The following is a 19,923-nucleotide window of genomic DNA, read 5'->3' on the forward strand; positions in this document are numbered from 1 at the left end:
TATCAGGAAAGTAAGATGAACAACTTGAAATTCATAGAAGGTCTCTTCGAAGTGGGTATCTCGATTGTGGTACTTTTGGGGTGCTTAAGAGAGCATTCAGTGGCTTATGAGCCTTAGGGTAGTGTGGTTTATTTAGGTTCTCGTGTGGTGAGTCTGGGTTGAGGATTGAGGTATTATGGCGAGGAGAAGTATCAATGTGAATGCAATTCAGAAGGAACTCAGATAGACAGGACAACTTGGTAGTAGGTTGGATCAGCATGATAATGGGTATGATTAGTTCTTTGGGTGTTTATGAGGTAGTGAGTTTCTACAGGTGTTTTGTGGCAATGCTCTTGAGTTTTGGTGACCTGCGTAGCTTGGTTGGGTTGAAAGGATTCAGTCCTGATGGTTAGATTTTTAGCAAATGGGATTCGGAGAGTTTTTGATGGTTTCTACCACGGTTAGAGAGGTATATCTTCTACTGGCATGAGGAGCATGTGATGTATAGTAATCTTCTCCTAGATGGGATCAAAATGGAAAGTTCTTGGCTAGTTGAGTACGTAGTTGCTTGTGACTCGGAGTGGATTATGAAGTTCTCATATTTATCATGGGATGGCATGGTATATGTAGTATGTTGTGTAGGGTTGAGATTTACATGTGTAAGGTCATGGTTCAGTTCTGAAAGAAAGGTCATAAATTCTTAGGCAACATGAACAATTTCTGATGACTAGGTAAATGATATTACTAATTGGTATGGCTTGATGAGAGTATACATTTTAGAAAGGGCGATATGTGGGAGTTATGGATACTTTATCGGTATTGTGACACTCTCTTGTTTGATCGACTACTGGAGTTCAAATTTTGCTTTGTGACATAGAAGAATTTAAAAGTATTCCTCGTGGGGTGACTGTGTAATTGGAGAAGTGCGGGCATTCAGGCAGAGGAGTTGAGATCAGAGACGGTGATTCATATGTTCTATGGATTTAGAGACTAGGAGTTCTTGTGAGTAGATTGTTTCGTAGTTGTGGACCGTAAAAAGTAGCCAAGGTTAGTTAGAGGTTAGTATGTGTTGTGCTTCAGTCATTGTAGACTTTCGGAGGGTTATTTATCTGTCATGGGGGACCAGAGCTGATTTGGGGTTCATTGGTAGGCCTAACATGGAGGTGTGTTCTGTATCGGGTCAGATGTGTTGACTCCCAACTGCTATTGTTGAGGGATGCGCCATTCGATTGTTGTTGAGCTTATTCGTGTTCTGGAGTGATCTATGAGCTACTCTTCTATGTTACGAGGGGTTATGATTTGTTGGTTATATGCATATATGGTGCAGTTCTATTGGGGTCTTATAGGAGAATTTGAGCGGGAAGAGTATTGGGTACTGCTTGGTTGATGGCGTATTGGTTATTCTCTTTTGGGTTTTGTGTGGCGTTATGTCATTTGCTTCTCCGTGGTTATGGTAATGCACTTTGAGTACTTGATGTCATTGCGCGTGGTTATTTATTTTGAGTAATGTGGCTTGAGGTATATGCCATGGATTAGTGTTTGGATGGGGCACACATTGCAACGAAATTATGTTGAGGTATGAACCTTTGTGTTAGATTCGTGTGATGGTCCTACGGGGTGTGATGGATTTTCAGTATTTCGTTGTGGCAATACTTGTTAAGCTTGGACGACAGTCCTCTCGTTTGAGTCATTTTTTTCATGATTTGAGTACATTTGGAATGTTGCTATTGGGTGCACGAGTTGCACATGTTATGGCTTTGGATTGTATTGATGTGTCATGTCATCAGAGTGGTCGTATTGGATGAGATGAGGTCATTGGACCTAGAATGAATACTATCAGAATTGGTTACAACATGGTTGGAAGGATAATATCGGAAGTTGACTTAGAAATCTGCTATAAATCCTATCGGAGAAGAGGGAGCTCCATGACTTGTTGATCTGACGAATGGTTATGAGTTTCTGTGTGTTTCTTTCATCATTGGTAGTATATGAAAGTATTAGAACAAGGCTTTATTTGTTACGAGGTGTATTACCGGTATTGGGTTGTTTTGAGCAGCTACTGTGATTAGGAGTTATCGCCATGAGTGTTTGAGTTATGTGGTATATCATGTGATTACATCTTGGGTTATGGATATGGTTTGATATAGCTTGTTCGGACTTATACACTGGGTAGATGCGAGGTTCTGATCTTATAGAAAATTTTGGATGTTGGAAATTGGGCTCCAAGACTTACGGACTAGGTTGGAGTAAGAAATTTCAGTCACGCTATATTATCAGACCTATATGGTATAGAGTGACGTGGGATCACCCCCGGGTATGTGCATTGTGAGATTATATAGTGAGTTGATGGCTTTTGGAACAACTCTGGGCACGTTCGAGGACAAACGTATGTTTAAGTGAGGGAGGATGTAATGACCCGACCGATCATTTTATGCAATTGCACTTCGTTCGGTTATTTGAGGGCATGAGTAGCTCCGTAGGAAGTATTATGACTTATGTGAATCATCAGTTTTGATTTTCAGGTTATTTGGAATTGATTTGGGAGAATGATTCTCAGCTAGAAGCTTTAAATTTGAAAGGTTTGACCAAGTTTTAACTTTTTAGAATTTGACCTTGGATTGGATTTCTGATGGTTCTGTTAGCTCCGTTGGGTGATTTTGGACTTAGGAGCACGTCCGAATTGTGATTTGGAGGTCCGTAGTAGAATTTGACTTGAAATAGCGAAAGTTAGAATTTTGAAAAGTTTAACAGGGAGTGGACTTTTTGATATCGGGGTTCGATTTTGATTCCGAAAGTTTGAGCAGGTACATAATGTCAAATGAGACTTGTGTACAAAATTTGAGGTCAATCGGACATGATTTGATAGGTTTCGGCAGCGGTTGTGGAAGTTTGAAGTTTCAAGTTCATTGATTTCGAATTGAGGTGTGATTCGTGGTTTCGATGTTGTTATGTGTGTTTTGAGGCCTCAAGTTGGTCCATGTTATAATATGAGACTTGTTGGTATGTTCGAACAGGGTCCCGAGGGGCTCGGGTGAGTTTCTGATAGGTTTGGGTTGTGTTGCGCTTGTTTTTGATGTTTCGGCGTCGTTTTTCAAGCATCAATGGTACTACATTAAGTAAATGAGCTCCGATTTCTTTTTTATTGAAACATTAGATCCGCATCGTAATCACGGAGTCATAGCAAAAAGAATCGTTGAATTTGGACATCATATGAGTATTTTATGATCATTTTACTAAGAATTGGGTTGCCAGATTTTTCAGATTAATTACGAAATTATCACTGAATTCGTATTTAAAAATCTGCACTATTTTCAAATATTGAAACCAACATATCTCCTTCAATATAAGGTCAAATGGAGTGATTCAAGAGCCTAACTTGACTAAAATTTCACAAGGAATCTATTAGCAGTATCAAAAGTGAGTTTCGTGATCGTTTGACATGAGAATCAAGGCAGAATAACTGGCAAAAAATATATAAAATAAGGGTTTGTTCATTTGATCATATTTTGAGTTGGGGAGCTCGGATTTGGGAGATTTTGGAGGATATTTTCACCATATGTATTGGGGTAAGTGTTCTCTACTCGGTTTTGGTTATATTTCATTAATCCACCTTCGTTTTTGGCATTTGATTGATGATTTCAAAGTAAAATTTGAGCGTTTTTGCCTAAAGTTTCAAGTGAATTTTTAAGTTTTGAACATCGATTCGGAGTCGAAATTGGATGAAACTAGTATAGTTGGGATCATAATTGAATGGGTTGTCGGATTTTGTAAATTTTGTCGGGTTCCGAGATGTGGGTCCGGGTTGGGCTTTTTGGTCGATTTTGGGCTTTTGATTAAAGATTCGACCTTTTTCGATTGGGATTGGTTGCTTTAGCATTGTTTGATGTATTTGAGTTGTTTTTGGTTAGTTTCGAGCCATTCAGAGGTCGGAACGCGCGAGATGGCTTTTTTGGAGCATTGCTTGGCTTGCTCGGTATTGGAATTGGCTTGTTTGAGGTAAGTAAAGATTGTAAATCTTGTCCTGAGGGTATGAAACCCCGGATTTCACATTGCTTTACTATTTTGAGGTGACTCACATGCTAGGTGACGGGCGTGTGGGCGTTCACCTTTGGGGATGAGGACTTGGTCCGTCCCGTAGCAACTATAAAGTTGCGTATTTGACTTAAATTATATGATACTTATGTGTTTAAGAAAAAATTTCCTATAAATTAGGCTGAATGCCATAATTGGGCCTTGTGCCAGAGCTGTTTGGACCCTTAGGGGTCTTTTCTTATTATTTCCTCACTGTTTTTATTTAAGATTTGTACTCAGTCATGCTATATTTTACTAATTTCATAACTCAGTCTTTATTACTCAATTTTTGATACATAAAATGATATTTTGGGCTGAGCACCCTATTTTATTGATAGCCCGAGTGGCTTTAGAGGTTTCTGACTGAGTGAGGACGATGACCTGTTTTGTGAGGATATTATGGGATCGGGCTACATGTCATAGCAGGTTGTTACTGATTCATGATATTGTGAGCCTGAGGGCCTGATTGATTTATGCCACGAGGTGGCTTGTTGTTATTGTGAGGCCGAGGGTCTGATTGATTTATCCTACGAGGTGGCTTGTTATTATGAGGCCGAGGGCCTGATTTATTTATGCCATGAGGTGGCTTGTTATAGCGCTCGGGCTGTAGGAGCCCCTCCGGAGTCTGTACACCCCCAGTGAGCGCGGGTACCCTGAGTGATATGATATTTTGCCCGAGGGGCTGTTCTTGGTTCATGTTGTGCCCGAGGGGCTGTTCTTGATTCATGTTGTGCCCGAGGGGCTGTTTACAAGCGATTGTGAGGTAATACCCGAGGGGTTGTATATGAGTGACTGTGAGGTTTGCCCGAGTGGCTATTTATGATTCATGTTTGCCCGAGGGGCTGTTCACGAGTGATGTTCGCTGATGGGCTGTTCTTGATTTATGTTACCCGAGGGGCTATATATGAGTGAGTTTTGCCTGAGGGGCTGTTTATGTTTTCATCATTTTTACTCACTATTTCATCACTTCGTTGAAAACTGTTGAAAGATGTTTTAAATGGTCTTACTGAAACTGGATTTAAATCAGCCTAGTTGATTCAAAATCCTGGTTTTAAAAGCCTATAGTGTTTTACTAAAATTTTATGATATGAACTGTATATGTTTTATTGCTCGTCACTACTGCTCAGTCTCTATTTCTTTTTATTACTAACTGAGTTGGCGTACTCACATTACTCCCTGCTTCTTGTGTGCAGATCCAGGTATTTCTGAACCCGGTAGTGGGTGTTGATTACTCAGTGGCAGGTCCATCGGAGTTAGTAAGGTAGTTGCCTGGCGATCGCAGCCTTGCTTTTCTCCCTCCTTATCCTCCCTTAGTTGTATTCAGTTATTTCCAGGCTATGTTAGTCTTGATGTTGTCAGACGGTTGTAGTAAATGCTCATGACTAGTGATACCCCTATGTCGGGCTTTCTTTCCGCACTGTTGTTTTGATTTAAACTCCTTATGTAGGTTTATTGTTAAATAGCTTTGGTTTTGTCTTAAAAAATAAAATATTGATTGGTTTTGCTAGTGTGTTGGCTTGCCTAGTATACCATGTTAGGCACCATCACGAGTTTTGGGTCGTGACCCATTAGAGCTACTCGTACTCAGAACGTTCTAGATTCTCTTATGGTTTCTAAAACATGGAGTTTACTTGAAGTTTGAAGTCATTTTTAAGTTTGAGTCGTGCGGAGGTTGTTGTTGGAGGTATAAGTCCGAAATTCCAGTTCAATTTTTATTGATTTTGTTTGAAGCTGTTTCGATTTCCAACTGTAATTGTTGCTTCATTTCAGTCCTTGTAATTGTCGCGATTCAATTAATTGAAAACCTCTAACTTCAGGTTTATCTCATTTTTAACCTTTAAAATTGATTTTTCTCTATATGTGATAAAATATAATGGGATGTTGAGATGATTAGGATGAAGAGAATCTTCATAGGAAATAGGATTCACATGGAATCGTGGATTTTATGATGTTGAAGTGTAATTTAAGACACTGCTATTTGGTAGTCATTTATGGGAATATCTTTTCATTGCAAATGATTCCTTAAAATAGAAGCTAAGGTAATGTAAATAAGGAAAGCAAAAACCAGTCATATGCTGAGATTTTACAAAGATCGTTCCTTCTACAAAATGCATTTACTGTTGTGCTTGAGTTCATGGACTAGTTGAATGAATGTGAGCCAAATGAACAGATCTTGCATTACAAATCCATAGAAGATAAATCTCTTTGCTCCCACGATTCCAACTTCCATAAATCATGCATTACAATAATCTCAAACTTAGAAAGAATAAATCATGAACATCGTAGCTTGCTTTAGGCGCGAATAATAAATCATCGTGACTATGTGTACGACTTCCGTGGCATAGTCATGGTACATAATCCCTAATTCGGGTGCACATTTCATGTGACCCGACCATAACTTCAAACAATAATAAAATAAACATGTTGTAGATCGTGGATACGGTTCCCGTTACGCGATTCGCAATATGTACAAAAACAAACGAGTGTGCGACATCGCGGCTTGTTCAAGCAAATTCCATAATTGTTTAAAAAATAATTTAAAGGCGGTTAGAAAGTTAAAAATGCACAATAGGTTTTAAATATGTAATAAATCAGATAATTAGGCCAATTATTAATAGTTAAGTGATTGTGCTTAAACCACGGAACTAGGGAGTGCCTCACACCTTCTCCCGGATTAACAGAATTCCTTACCCGGTCTTCTGTGTTCGCGGACCAAAAATATAGTCAATTTCCTTAATTTGGGATTTAAAATAAACCAGTGACTTGGGACACCATAATTATCCCAAGTGGCGACTCTAATTAAATAAATAATCTCATTTCGACTAATATCACTTTAATTGGAAAAACTTCCTATCCCCCTCGGGAAAAAGGAGGTGTGACAGCTCTGGCGACTCTGCTAGAGATCGAACCTAGAATCTCTGGTTCAGGGTTCAAGAATTCGAGCTTAGAATAACTGTTATACTTGGCTTTTATTTATTATCTGATTATTTTTACGTGTTTGAGCCTAATGTGCTAAATGTCGTTTTTTACCACTTTGATATTGATTGAACTGTATATGAACTGTTATGAAACCCTCTTCTCTCTAAGTCTTCTAAATCTTCCGGGGAGCGTGCACTTCTCGTGGCTTCTTTTCTGTTAGAGTCATATCCCAATTTTAGAACGAGGTTCTATTAGAGTCTCTTCTCTCTAAGTCTTCTAAATCTTCCGGGAAGCGTGCACTTATCGTGGCTTCTTTTCTGTTAGAGTCATATCCCAATTTTAGAACGAGGTTCAGACAAGTTGCAAAGCCGGTGAAGCTTCTATATTCCCGGTACGTTATCCCCCCCCCCCTCCCGGGTCGAGCTGTCCGCTTGGGTAAGCCAGGTCTAGAATAATACACCCAGGTTTTAAACATAGAATAACATAGCCTTATGTCGAATACCTAGTACGTACATTTGTTTGTATCACGTTGACTTTGGGGACTCAACACAGGGGTTGGATCTGTCTAGGACAGGTGTACCCAAAAATTAAAAGACCATCCTGATGTATTTTTACGTGCTACTTGTACATTTATTTGTTTTGGCTTGCATGTTGACCGACTTCTAGAATAGGGAAGAAAAGTCAAGAAAAACCAAAATTGAGTTAAGAGAGAGATAATCACCCATGTTTGAAAATCCCGATATCCAAAATACCCCGAAACTCTGCCAAAATTTCGGGAAAAAAAAAAGAAGAAAAAAAGAAGAAAAGTCATTTTAAAATAAATCATATTTTTTGTTGCGTCAAAATTTACCGAACTACGCGGGTTTGATTCTCAGCGGATATAGGATATGTAGGCAACCCTCATTGGGTCCACCCCCGCTTTTGCAAAAATAACAAAAAATGTGAAAATATCGTCATTTTGTCATAAATAAAGTTAGGTGATGCCATTTTTGTTCAAATAGTCAGAAATGTCCCGACCGGACGCCGGAAGGCCGTTTTGCAAGAATAGCCGCCTATGGTCCTTTTTCTAATTTTGGCCATTTAGCAAACGCAGCTCTAAAATCTTCCCTTCTGAAGTGCTGAAGGGTCGTATTTGTAAAAGTAGCTGTAATTTGTTTTAAATTAAATTTTTTGCAAAATAATCTTTTGTTTGGTCAGTTTTCAAATGGAACTCACAGGTTTTAACTAGTCACCCTAATTTAAATGTGCAGAATAAGCACCATTGAGAATCTACTTTTTCGAGTCGTAGATGAGATTCCACTAGGACTCCACATGTAGTGGAACGACCTGGGGGAGGTCGGCAAGTGTGCTGTGACAAAGGCATTAGGTGGGCTCACCGGTTTTTGAGAATTAAACCAAGGGTGTATATAATTGAAGCTTTGATACCATTCTGGGACCCGAAACATAATGTTTTCCACTTCTCTGATTTTGAGCTGACCGCTACACTAGAGGAGATAGCAGGTTACACTGATCTTGATGGGAATCTCAGGCATCGATATCCAGTACCACCAATAACTGTAACCCCTTATAAGTTTTTGGACCTTCTGACTATTACCGACAAGTTAAAGATGGAATTTAGCCGAAGGATTCTGCACATTCCATTTCTTATACAGCTGGTATAGAGACCCCCGCAGATTTGAGGCACCGGACACTGGTTTGAGTCTTTGATATGCCTAAGGAGTGACAGACATATAGAGCTGGGGCTTGCAGGAATAGCTGACTTTATGGTCAGAAAGGCCAATGGCACTATCAGACCGATGATTCTCGTAGAAATTTATCAAGCTTTAACCCTTTGTGAGCTGGGACAAATTTTTTGAGGGTTGTAACTTGCTTTTGCAAATGTGGCTGGTAGAACATCTTTGCCATCGCTTGGGGTACATGAACTAGGATCTGACCGGACTAAATTGCATTGAAGAATATGAAAACCAGGTAGATGGTCATGAGTTTCCAAAAGGTACTGAGGTATGGTTCGCGTATTTGAGTTCTTTGACTGCAAACCAAATTGAGTGGAATTTTTGTTGGCTCTTGGTCAACGATGTTATTTACATGTCTGTCGGAGTGTGCTTTCTTTTGTTGATGGGTCTTCGCAGATTCATCCATATGCTCTGCATTGGGTCCTACGCTAATTGGGCAGATACCAAACAGTCCCTCATGATGAAGATTTGATTCCACGGGTTATTGAACTATGCCCAAAAGTTGTATTCCCGAAAGAAAAGGTTCGCCAGATTTGGCACCAATGTAGGTTTTTGGAGCCACAGACTCAAGTACGGGATTTGTCCACGGGTGAAGTAGCATCTAACTACACGGCCTGGTGTAGTAAAAGGGTTTGAGTCGATCAAGAGCCAGAACAGCCCGCCAAAAAGCCCCATGTCCAACAATTCACCGATGGAGCGCAAGAACCGTGGGTTTGGTTAGCTAAGGAGAAAGGATACCGGACTACCATAAGCAAGCTAGAGGATCAAATCAAAAAACTCAAATTTGATAATAGCTTGCAGGATGCTGAGGATGAAGGAGAAAAGAAAAGGTTGGCCCGAGAAAATGAATCCCTCAGAACTCAGATCCAGAAGATGAAAATAGCCGCTGAAAACCCGACCAAAAGAGGAAAAGATGAAAGACTCATAAACAGTCCTAGGCGAAAAGTGTGTGATTATGGGGCTGACCTAGCAAAGGCCGAGGATGAATTGGCAAAAGCTTAGGAAAAATTTGCAAAGAATGCAGAAGAACGGACAAGGTTTGCTCAGCAACTAAGGCAAAAGTATGACAGAGAAGTCACGTTTTTAAAGAAGAAGCTGACTACTATTAAAAATGAAATGGCCCAGCAAACAAAAAAATTCAAAACGGAAAGAGAGAAGTGCTATACATTGATGTTTCGATTGGAAGAAGACATGCAGCAATTGCAAGAGCAAAACCATACGGCCACGCAGGTTTTGGAGGATCGGTCTCAGCAAATTGGATGCCTGCTCCAAGAAAAGGGCGTCATTAGAATGAGGATCAAATAAATTGTTGATTAAGTCATAATGAAGTGCCATGAATGCAAGGATATGACCAGGTCCATATTCTTTGCTGCTGTGATGACCTTTGTCCATCAGGTGATGGCTAATTTAGAGTACCTCCAAGAAGATATTGAACACAGGCCCGTGTCAAGACCGACTGATGTCCCGCGAGCCCCCGGAGTAGTACTGGAGGCTCTTATGTATTCCTAATTTTCTTTTGGTTTTGAGTCTGTAATTCATCTTTTCGAGTCTGTTAGTCTTTTCTAATTCTGTTTATTTTCTGTTTTGAGTCTGTATGTTCCTTTATTATCAGTATTTTTGAGTCCCTGTAATAGAAAAACCCAAAAAGATTTTATTTAATGAAAAATTGAAAACCCAAAATTTTCTTTTCTTTTATTTCGCAATTATTCCTTGAACTATGAAATTATCTAATTCATGTGGCATCGTGATACATAGGCAATCCCTATTTGATTCGATCATGATCATAGACAATGTGAGTGAAAAATAAACAAAAAAAAGAAGAATAAAAAGAAGAGAGAAAGAAAAGGAAAATTGAATGAAAAAGAAGGAAAAGAGTGAAGAAATAAAAGAGCAAAAACAGCAAAAGAGGAAGAAAAAGAATCAGGATTGTGAAATTCGAGAAAAGAGATAGCAAAGCCGGGATGAAACACACAGCCGTCGTAAAACATTTAGAAACGTTTAACTGTTCAGGTGCATTGCATCCCCAATATGCGATTCCCTATCTGTTAAAATTCTCAAACTAACTGGTTTGTTGTGCGGCAATGAGACAAGTCCTGTTTTAGGTGGTTAGTTTTGTAGTAGTTTGGCTTCCCATCCCTACTTCACAAGATCCAAGGGCAGTATTCCTATGGCTTCCGAATGTCATCTACCAATTATTAATCCTTCAGAGGATAGCCCAGTATCGGTTATCCCACTGTCAGAGTCAGCAACTGCTAAAGAAAATAGAATATTGTGTTGCCATATGTTAGAGATGTGGGACACTTGGTCTAATGGCAAAGAATTGCCCAGTGCAATCCCCGGATTACCTGAATTTCTTTCCAAGGCAAGCGAAACCTCCAACGTCCCTATTCTCATAACCAACCCATTCATCCCGTTTGGGTACCCCACTATATCAGCTAATTTCACTGGTAGGCCTTCTGAGGTTTCGGGAGTAGATTCTACAGTATTCACCGCACCAACAGTCTCTACTACGGCACAATCAACAGTGCCCAGGCCATGATTCGAACCGTCAACCTTCACTTTTCAAGTACCACAACTTTAGCTAGACACAGCCCATGTCACCCCAAACTCCTACCCTCAGCACCCACAGTATGAGTCTCCCATGGAACAAGAACGAACCGTGAGGAACCCCGAGCAAGAAGAAATAGCTCGGAAGATGAAAAGCATCGAATAAGGTCTTAAGAACATGCAAAGACTGAGTGGCCAAAAGAGTGTTTCATATGCCGATATATGCATGTTTCCTCATGTCCATTTACCCGTTGGCTTTAAAATGTCAAAATTCGAGAAATCTGACGGGCATGGAGACCCGATTGCCTATTTGAAAAGATATTGCAATCAGTTGAGAGGGGCAGGTGGAAGGAAGAACTTCTGATGGCCCATTTCGGGGAGATCTTGATGGGAATTGCGTCCAAGTGGTGCATGGACCAAGACATCTTCTATTGTCATATATGGGATAACTTGGCCTGGGATTTTGTAAGGCAATTCCAATACAACATTGATATAGCCCCAGACAAGAATTCCCTGACCAACCTCAAAAAGAAATCCTCGAAAAGTTTCCGTGAATACGATATCAAGTGGCGTGAACAAGAAGCCAGAATAAAACCAACGATGGATGAGGCTGGTATGGTTAATGTTTTATTACAGGCCCAAGAGGCTGATTAATTCCAAAACATGATGTCTCTCATGGGCAAACCATTCACAGAGGCCATAAAATTGGAGAAATGGTAGAAAATGGCTTGAAAATGGGCTGCATCATCAGTCAAACTGCTTTAAAAGCCACCTCCCGAGCCATCTAGAATGGCTTGGGAGGTTTAGCAAATCGGGGGAAGAAGGAAAAAGGAGCTATGATGGCTTCACGTTCAAGAAACCATCGTCGACCCCGTGATTATTCTTGCCCGCCTTCTAGAACCCCGCAACACTACTACCCCCACCAAGATACAACATATGCCATGGCCCCGTTTCCCTATGCGGTGATGAATGACCAACCTTACACATGGCCACAGCAGGATTACAACCAAAACAGATCTCTATCTCCAAGAAATAACCATCCTCACCAAGCTCTGTATAATCCCCGTCCACCACAGAATAACTACCAACATAACACATGCCCCCGTGAGCCCACCCCCACCCCCCAGGAAAAGCGACTTCACCCCTTTTGGCGAGTCTTACTCTAGCTTGTTCCCGAAATTAGTCCAAATGGGTCTATTGGAACCTATGCCTCTAAACCAGCAGAATTCGGAATCACCATCATACCGACCCGGTACCAGGTGCGCTTATCATTCAGGAGTAGAAGGGCATGACACTGAAGATTGTTGGACTCTTAAGAGGGCAGTTGAGAATATGATAGAACAGAAGCAGGTAGTGTTGAGGGACGAGGAAATCCCCAATGTAACTAACAACCCATTACCGGCTCACAATAATGAGCCGGTTATTGGGATGATTTGTGAGGACAAAGAATTCAACCCAGCTTTGAAATCTATCATTTCCATCGCCGACTCAGAAAAGAAACCCAAAGCGATGGAAAAATAAGCTAGAGATGAGAAGAAGATCAATTCCACTCCCCAAAATGCAGAAAAGGCCGTGGAAACAAAGACAGGGGAAACACCTACTAAAGATGTGATTCTCTACGTTCCTAGGGCCCCCAGGAAGGAACGACTCATGTTGAGCCCTTCCAAAATATTTGAGCAAAAGAAAGTCACGCTGAATGTGCCAAAGATATATGTGCCAAAGGGGAATTATGTGGTACGGGGGCCGATAATTACACAAGGCTGACTGAGACCGTGGTTATCAGCCATGCACCATAGAGCCCCATGAGAGACCCCATTGCAGTCCCTTGGAATTACAACAAAATAGTGGTCATGTACAAAGGAAAGGAAGTTGTGGGAGAAGTAAATGAAATGAACCAATCTGGGAGATACCACAACCTGGAAGAGCTGAACAACTCAAAGCTAAATAAGGAGAAAAGGTTTCCACTCAAGAAGCCGGTGAGTGCTGAAGAAGCGGAAGAGTTTTTCCAAAAAATGAAAGCTTCGGAATATGCCATAATTGATCAAATCAGGAAGACTCCTTCCCAGGTTTCACTTTTATCCTTGCTGATAAGCTCAAATGAACATTAGAATGTGCTTCTGAAAATATTAAATGAGGCGTATGTCCCGATTGAAACTTTAGTCGAACAATTGGAAAGAATGGCTGAGCGATTTTTTGAAGTCAACGGATTTCCTTCAGCCGCGATGACTTGCCTCTAGAGGGAGCTGCCCACAACAAAGCCCTTCACTTGACTGTCAAGTGTGAAGGTTATTATGTGAAGGGGGTTATGCTAGACGGTGGATCTGGAGTCGACATTTGCCCTCTTTCAATGCTATAAAGGATGGAAATCAAGACAGAAAGTATTAGACCGAACAACGTCTGTGTGTGCGTTTTTTATGGCGTCAAGCGCGATACAATAGGGGAAATCGACTTGATTCTGACCATTGGCACTATGGATTTCAAAGTGACTTTCCAGGTTCTAGATATGGATACTTCGTATAACTTTCTCCTTGGAAGACGATGGATCCATGCCGCAGGAGTTGTGCCCTCTACTCTCCATCAAATGGTCAAGTTCGAACATGAAAACCAAGAAATTGTCATCCACGGGGAGGATGAACAGCCTATTTATAGGGACCCATCAGTCCCGTGTCTCAAGTCTAGAGAAGGAAGTGAACACATTGTCTATCTAGCCTTTGAAATTGTGGTCGTCGACCAGTGCGAAGAAGGGACCCTGTTTCCTCAACCCTTCCTATCAAATGCATTAATCATGATTACCAGTGAAATGATCAAATATGGGTACAAGCCCGGGAAAAGGCTTAGGGTATCGCTACAAGGCGCCACAGAGCCCATCACCTTGACTGTCAATAAGAAGTTCTTTGGCATAGGTTTCCAAGCTACCGATGCCGATGTAAAATGGGCCGATGAGCACAAAAAATGGATGGGTCCTGCCCTAGACCGTTCCACATCTCGCCAAGTCGTTTGTGAAGCCAAAGTACACAGCAGAAGAAGAAGAAGAAGAAGAAGAAGAAGAAGAAGAAGAAGAAGAAGAAGAAGAAGAAGAAGAAGAAGAAGAAGAAGAAGAAGAAGAAGAAGAAGAAGAAGAAGAAGAAGAAGAAGAAGAAGAAGAAGAAGAAGAAGAAAAGGCCTTCACGACCGAAGAAATTGAGGACATTTGTGAGGAAATGAGACAAATTTTGTATGAGGTTCACATGGTCCAACTGGGGGAAGGCTCAAGCACTACTGAGGTGAAGTACATGGGGCCAAATGCTAAGCATCAAAATTGGAAGGCTACTCCATTCCCTGTCAGGCGGGAATCCTGGTAGTTCAGTCTTGCCATTTTTTCTACATTATGAGTTATTTCAGGGTGTAACTCGAATGTTTTTATTTTGTTGTCTTTTGATTCCGTTGAAAACCCTCATATCTTCAAATTCAATGAAATGAAATCAATATTTCATCGTCAATGGATGTTTTCTTTTTCCTTTATTCTGATTTTGCTATTTTTCTTATCTTTTTCTTTTCATTTCTAATAACGCAGACTTAAATAACATGACATGCTTGTGGACTTCATGCCTAGATCCTAACATGATGTCTAACTGTGAAATAATGAATCAAGAACCAAAATATGATGAAGATGAGGCTTTTAGGGAAATAAATCGAGAACTTGAACAATTTGAGAATAAGCCTAAGCCAAACTTAAATGAAACCAAGCCAGTCAATTTGGGTAGTCCAGAAGAGGTCCGTGAAACCATGATAAGCATTCACGCCGATGAAATAACTAGAGATGTGTTGATCCAACTTTTGTTCGAATTCAAAGATGTGTTTGCATGGTCCTGTGATGATATGCCAGAACTGAGTGTTGATTTGGTAGTGCATAAATTGCCAACTTATCCCGGTTATCCACATGTCCAACAAAAGCAGAGAAAATTTAAAATGGATATCAGTGATAAGTTCAAAGAAGAATTCACCAAGCAGTTAAAGGTTGGTGTGATCCGAGTGGTCTAATACACCACATGGTTGGCAAATGTGGTCCCAGTGCCGAAGAAATATCGGAAAACCTGAGTGTGTGTTGATTATCGGGATTTGAACAAAGAAAGCCCCAAGGACTACTTTCCATTTCCAAACATCCACATTCTTGTTTACAGCTGTGCCAAACATGAGATACAGTCTTTCATGGATTGTTATGCTGGGTATCACCAGGTTCTGATGGATGAAGAAGACGTAGAAAAGACAACTTTCACCACATCCTGGGGTACTTACTGTTATAGGGTCATGCCATTTGGTTTGAAGAACGTCGGGGCAACTTACATGAGAGCTATGACTGCTATATTCTATGACATGATGCACCAGGAAATCGAGGTGTATGTGGATGATGTATTCATTAAATCCAGAATGCAGGAAGACCATGTGCGGGATCTGAGAAAGTTCTTTGAGCGTCTACGCAAGTATGACTTGAAATTGAATCCAACTAAATGTGCATTCGGAGTTCCATGTGGGAAGCTTCTGGGGTTTATAGTCAGCCGGAGGGGTATTGAGCTAGATCCAACAAAGATAAAGTCTATTTGGGATTTGCCACCTCTAAGAACCAAGAAAGAGGTCATGAGTCTTCTAGGAAGATTGAATTACATCAGCAGGTTCATTGCTCAGCTGACTACCACGTGTGAGAACATATTTAAGCTGTTGAAGAAAGATGCGGCAATCAGATGGACGGATGAGTGTCAAGAAGCTTTCGACAAAATCAAAGAATATTTATTGAATCCGCTAGTGTTGGTTCAACCCGAGCCATGGAGACCTTTGTTCTTGTACCTTACAGTCTTGGAAAATTCCTTCGGTTGTGTCTTGGGGCAACATGATGTGATCGGGAAGAGAGAGCAAGTCATATACTATCTGAGCAAGAAGTTCACTATTTATGAAGCCAAGTACACTTTGTTAGAAAGAACTTGATGCACCCTAACTTGGGTCGCCCAGAAGCTTAGACATTATCTGTTGGCCTATACCACATATCTCAAAACCAGAATGGATCCTCTAAAGTACATATTCCAAAAACTAATGCCCACAGGAAGGTTAGCAAAATGGCAAATCCTGCTCACTGAATTTGACATTGTCTATGTCACCCGCACGGCGATGAAAGTTCAAGCCTTGGCAGATCATCTAGCTAAGACCCCGGTTGATGATGAATAGAAACCCCTCAGTACTTAATTTCCGGACGAGGAAGTAAATTCAGTTGAAGTAATTCCAGAAGATACCAATGCTTGGAAAATGTTCTTTAATGGAGCTGTAAATGCAAAAGGTGTCGGCATCGGGGCAATTTTGATTTCTCCTACTGATCAGCACTACCCAGCCACAGCCCGACTTCGGTTCTTCTGTACGAACAACACTGCCAAGTATGAAGCTTGCATCATGGGCATGAACATGGCAGTTGATCTGGATGTGGAAGAATTATTAATCATGGGGGATTCCAATTTGATTATTCGGCAAGCTCAATGTGAATGGGAAACCCGAGATATCAAACTTATTTCATACATGCAACATGTGGAAGATATTTGCAAATGGTTTAAGTCCATCGAGTTCAGGTATATCCCTTGATTCCACAATGAGTTAGCTGATGCACTAGCTACTTTGGACTAAATATTGTCGTATCCGGGCAATGTCCAGACCCGCTAGAAATCCAGATTCGAGAAAGGTATGGTTATTGTAATGCAATTGAAATAGAACCAGATGTTCAGCCATGGTATCATGACATCAAAAAGTTTTTGAAAACAAAGGAATATCCCGAGCAAGCCAGTGGAGACCAAAAGAGAACCATTAGAAGGCTTACCAGTAGTTTCTTCGTGAGCGGAGAAGTCTTGTACAAAAGAACTCCAGATCTGAATCTTTTGAGATGTGTAGATACCCAAGAAGCTGAAAAGATCGTGAACAAAGTGCATTTGGGAGTATGTGGACCCCACATGAATGGATATGTCCTTGCAAAGAAAATCCTACGGGCAGGTTATTACTGGATGACCATGCAAAAGGATTGCTTTAGTTTTGTCCGAAAGTTCCATCAGTGTCAGATACATGGCGACCTGATTGATGCCCGCCTTCAGAGTTGCATCCTATGTCAGCAACTTGGCCATTTGTCGCCTGGGGTATGGATGTCATTCGGCCCATCGAGCAGAGAGCTTCGAATGGGCGCAGATTCTTCTTGGTTGCCATTGATTATTTCATAAAGTGGGTTGAAGTAGTCATTTTCAAAGCCGTCACCAAGAAAGCGGTGGTAGACTTCGTGCATTCCAACATTATTTGTCATTTTGGTATTCCTAAAACTATTATTATAGACAATGCTGCAAACCTGAACATCCATTTGATGAGGGAGGTATGCGAACAATTTAAGATTATGCATCGTAATTCTACCCCTTATCGGCCCAAAGCTAAAGGTGTTGTTGAAGCGGCCAACAAGAATATCAAGAAGATCCTCAGGAAAATGATTCAAAGTTCTAGATAATAGCATGAAAAGCTACTTTTTGCATTATTGGGATATTGCACAATCGTGCGCACATCAGTTGGGGCCACGCCCTATTTATTAGTTTATGACACTGAAGTCGTAATACCTGCAGAAGTTTAAATTCCCTCTCTTTGAATCATTGTTGAAGCTGAGATCGAGGATGATGAATGGTCAAGACCCAGCTGGAATAATTAACTACGATTAATGAAAGCAGATGGCCGCAGTTTGTCACGGGCAGTTGTACCAACAAAGAATGGCCGGCACCTACAACAAGAAAGTGTGGCCTAGAAACTTTGAAGTGGGCCAACTCATTCTAAGGCGTATTCTCTCGAATCATGGGAAAGCAAAAGGAAAGTTCGCTCCAAATTGGAAAGGTCCGTACATTATAAGAAAAATGTTATCAAAAAGGGCATTGTACTTGGGAGACATTGAAGGAAATGACCCCGAAACAACTGTGCAGTGAAAAGGTATTATGTTTAACCCTTTTCGCAGTCTTAATACTCTCTGATTGGGATGATGAAGACTTTCATTCTCACTATCCAAACACTATCAACCCTTTGCAAACCCTTTGAGCTGGTTATTTTTCTTTGATCACCCTCTTTGGAACCTGAAAGTCATGTATCATAAAAAAAGATGAAAAAATGAAGGAAAAAAAACAAAAGAAAAACAAAACCAAAAGTTTACTTGAAATACGTTCAACTTGATTCCGAAAGGATACGTAGGTAGTCTCTCTCTAGGGTTCCATCACACCAAAACATAAATCCAAATTCTCCCAAAAGTAAAACTGGGGCAGATGTTATAATGTTTCGGCAATGGTTTTGCCTGAAAGGTTCCAAAGTTGTAATCAGTCCAAATTCTTTTTACCCAAAGCCTTTTCAAGTCCTTCCAATCAATCAGCAAGAATGTTCAAATTGGATGATACAATCGTTTGGATCTAATACAATCAAAATGAGAAAAATAAAATGAGGGAGTATTATTAGTGAAAACCCTCACGGGCACCGTAAGGCGACGGTAAGCAAAGAAATTGAAATTAGAGAGTCTTGTTAGTGAAAACTCGCAAAGAGCACTACAAGGCGACAGTGAGAAAAGAAACGAGGGAGGTCAGCTGGTGAAAACCCGCAAAGGGCACCACTAATCGAAAAGGAGATCCTCATAGCCATCAGTATCGACAGAGTCTTGGCAAGGTTTCTCAATTTTGAGGTATAAGTTATGATGAACTTTTGAGAGTCGGACGGTTTTACACAGATCAGGCATCCAGTCCAAGAGGCATTTCATGTTCATTGAAGTCCGCATGTACTCCAGATAAGTCCTTCTTTCCTTTCCCCCGAAAGGGACACCTCTCGTCTAAGTTCATTTGTCCATTTCATTGTTTGATTTTCTTTGAATCCTTTTCGATCTAATTCTATTCTGAAAATAAGACAAAGAAAGGATGGCAAGATTTATTTACAGGGTTCTGTCTGATACGAGCCAATATCCAAGAAGGCACCCAGCCTTAGAAGGTGCAACGAGTCGACTCCGACTGGCCATGATGGTCGATGCTCCTGAAAGAAAGGAAATCAAAGTGAAATGCCCACAAAGTCAAAATAGCATTGAAAAGGTTAAGTCCCACGTGATTAACCATCATGTTAAAGTCTTAGAAAAGTCAAGTTTCTCCAGGGCCTGAAATGAAATCGGTCCTCAGGGAACAAGCAGTTGCAGTTGATATCTTCATCAAAGAAGTCGGGCTGAAATCAAGTGATTGAAACACTCAAGGCCACAAAACCAACCACTATTTTAAACTGACAAATTTTTCTTTATTTGAAAAATAGGAACAGGTATAATTCAAAGCAACCTTGCAAGTAGCAAGTGCAACAAACGCAAACCGCGCAGAGACTAAAATAGCTATGCAGCAATAATCAATCCAAAAGGGAAGTCTCCACCATATTCTTTCCTGCATTTTTATTCATTTTCTTAAATAAAAAAATGATGAAAAAAATGAAATGAAAAGAAAGAAAAGAAGAAAAGTTCAAAGTCATGGTAGTATAGGATCTCCAATCCCTAGCTGCATTTTTTCCAACATAGGATCTCTGCTCCTTAGTTGATGCCAGCATAACTTGATGCCAACATAAGGTGACCGCTCCCTAGTTGATGCCAACATAGGGTCTCCAGTCCCTAGTTGATGCCGGCATAACCTGA

The 19,923-nt window shown here is 40.7% G+C and overlaps 1 protein-coding gene across 1 annotated transcript; it reads left to right on the forward strand.

Moving 5' to 3' along the window:
* Positions 1-13,608: 13,608 nt before the first annotated feature.
* LOC142163203 (uncharacterized) lies at positions 13,609-17,953 on the forward strand. Its single transcript, XM_075220463.1, has 4 exons — positions 13,609-14,259; positions 15,465-15,533; positions 15,615-15,779; positions 17,861-17,953. Exons 1-4 carry the CDS (start codon positions 13,609-13,611, stop codon positions 17,951-17,953), a joined length of 978 nt encoding a protein of 325 aa, XP_075076564.1.
* The last annotated feature ends 1,970 nt before the right edge of the window (positions 17,954-19,923 follow it).

Source organism: Nicotiana tabacum, chromosome 8, assembly GCF_000715075.1.
Source record: "Nicotiana tabacum cultivar K326 chromosome 8, ASM71507v2, whole genome shotgun sequence".
NCBI lineage: Eukaryota > Viridiplantae > Streptophyta > Magnoliopsida > Solanales > Solanaceae > Nicotiana > Nicotiana tabacum.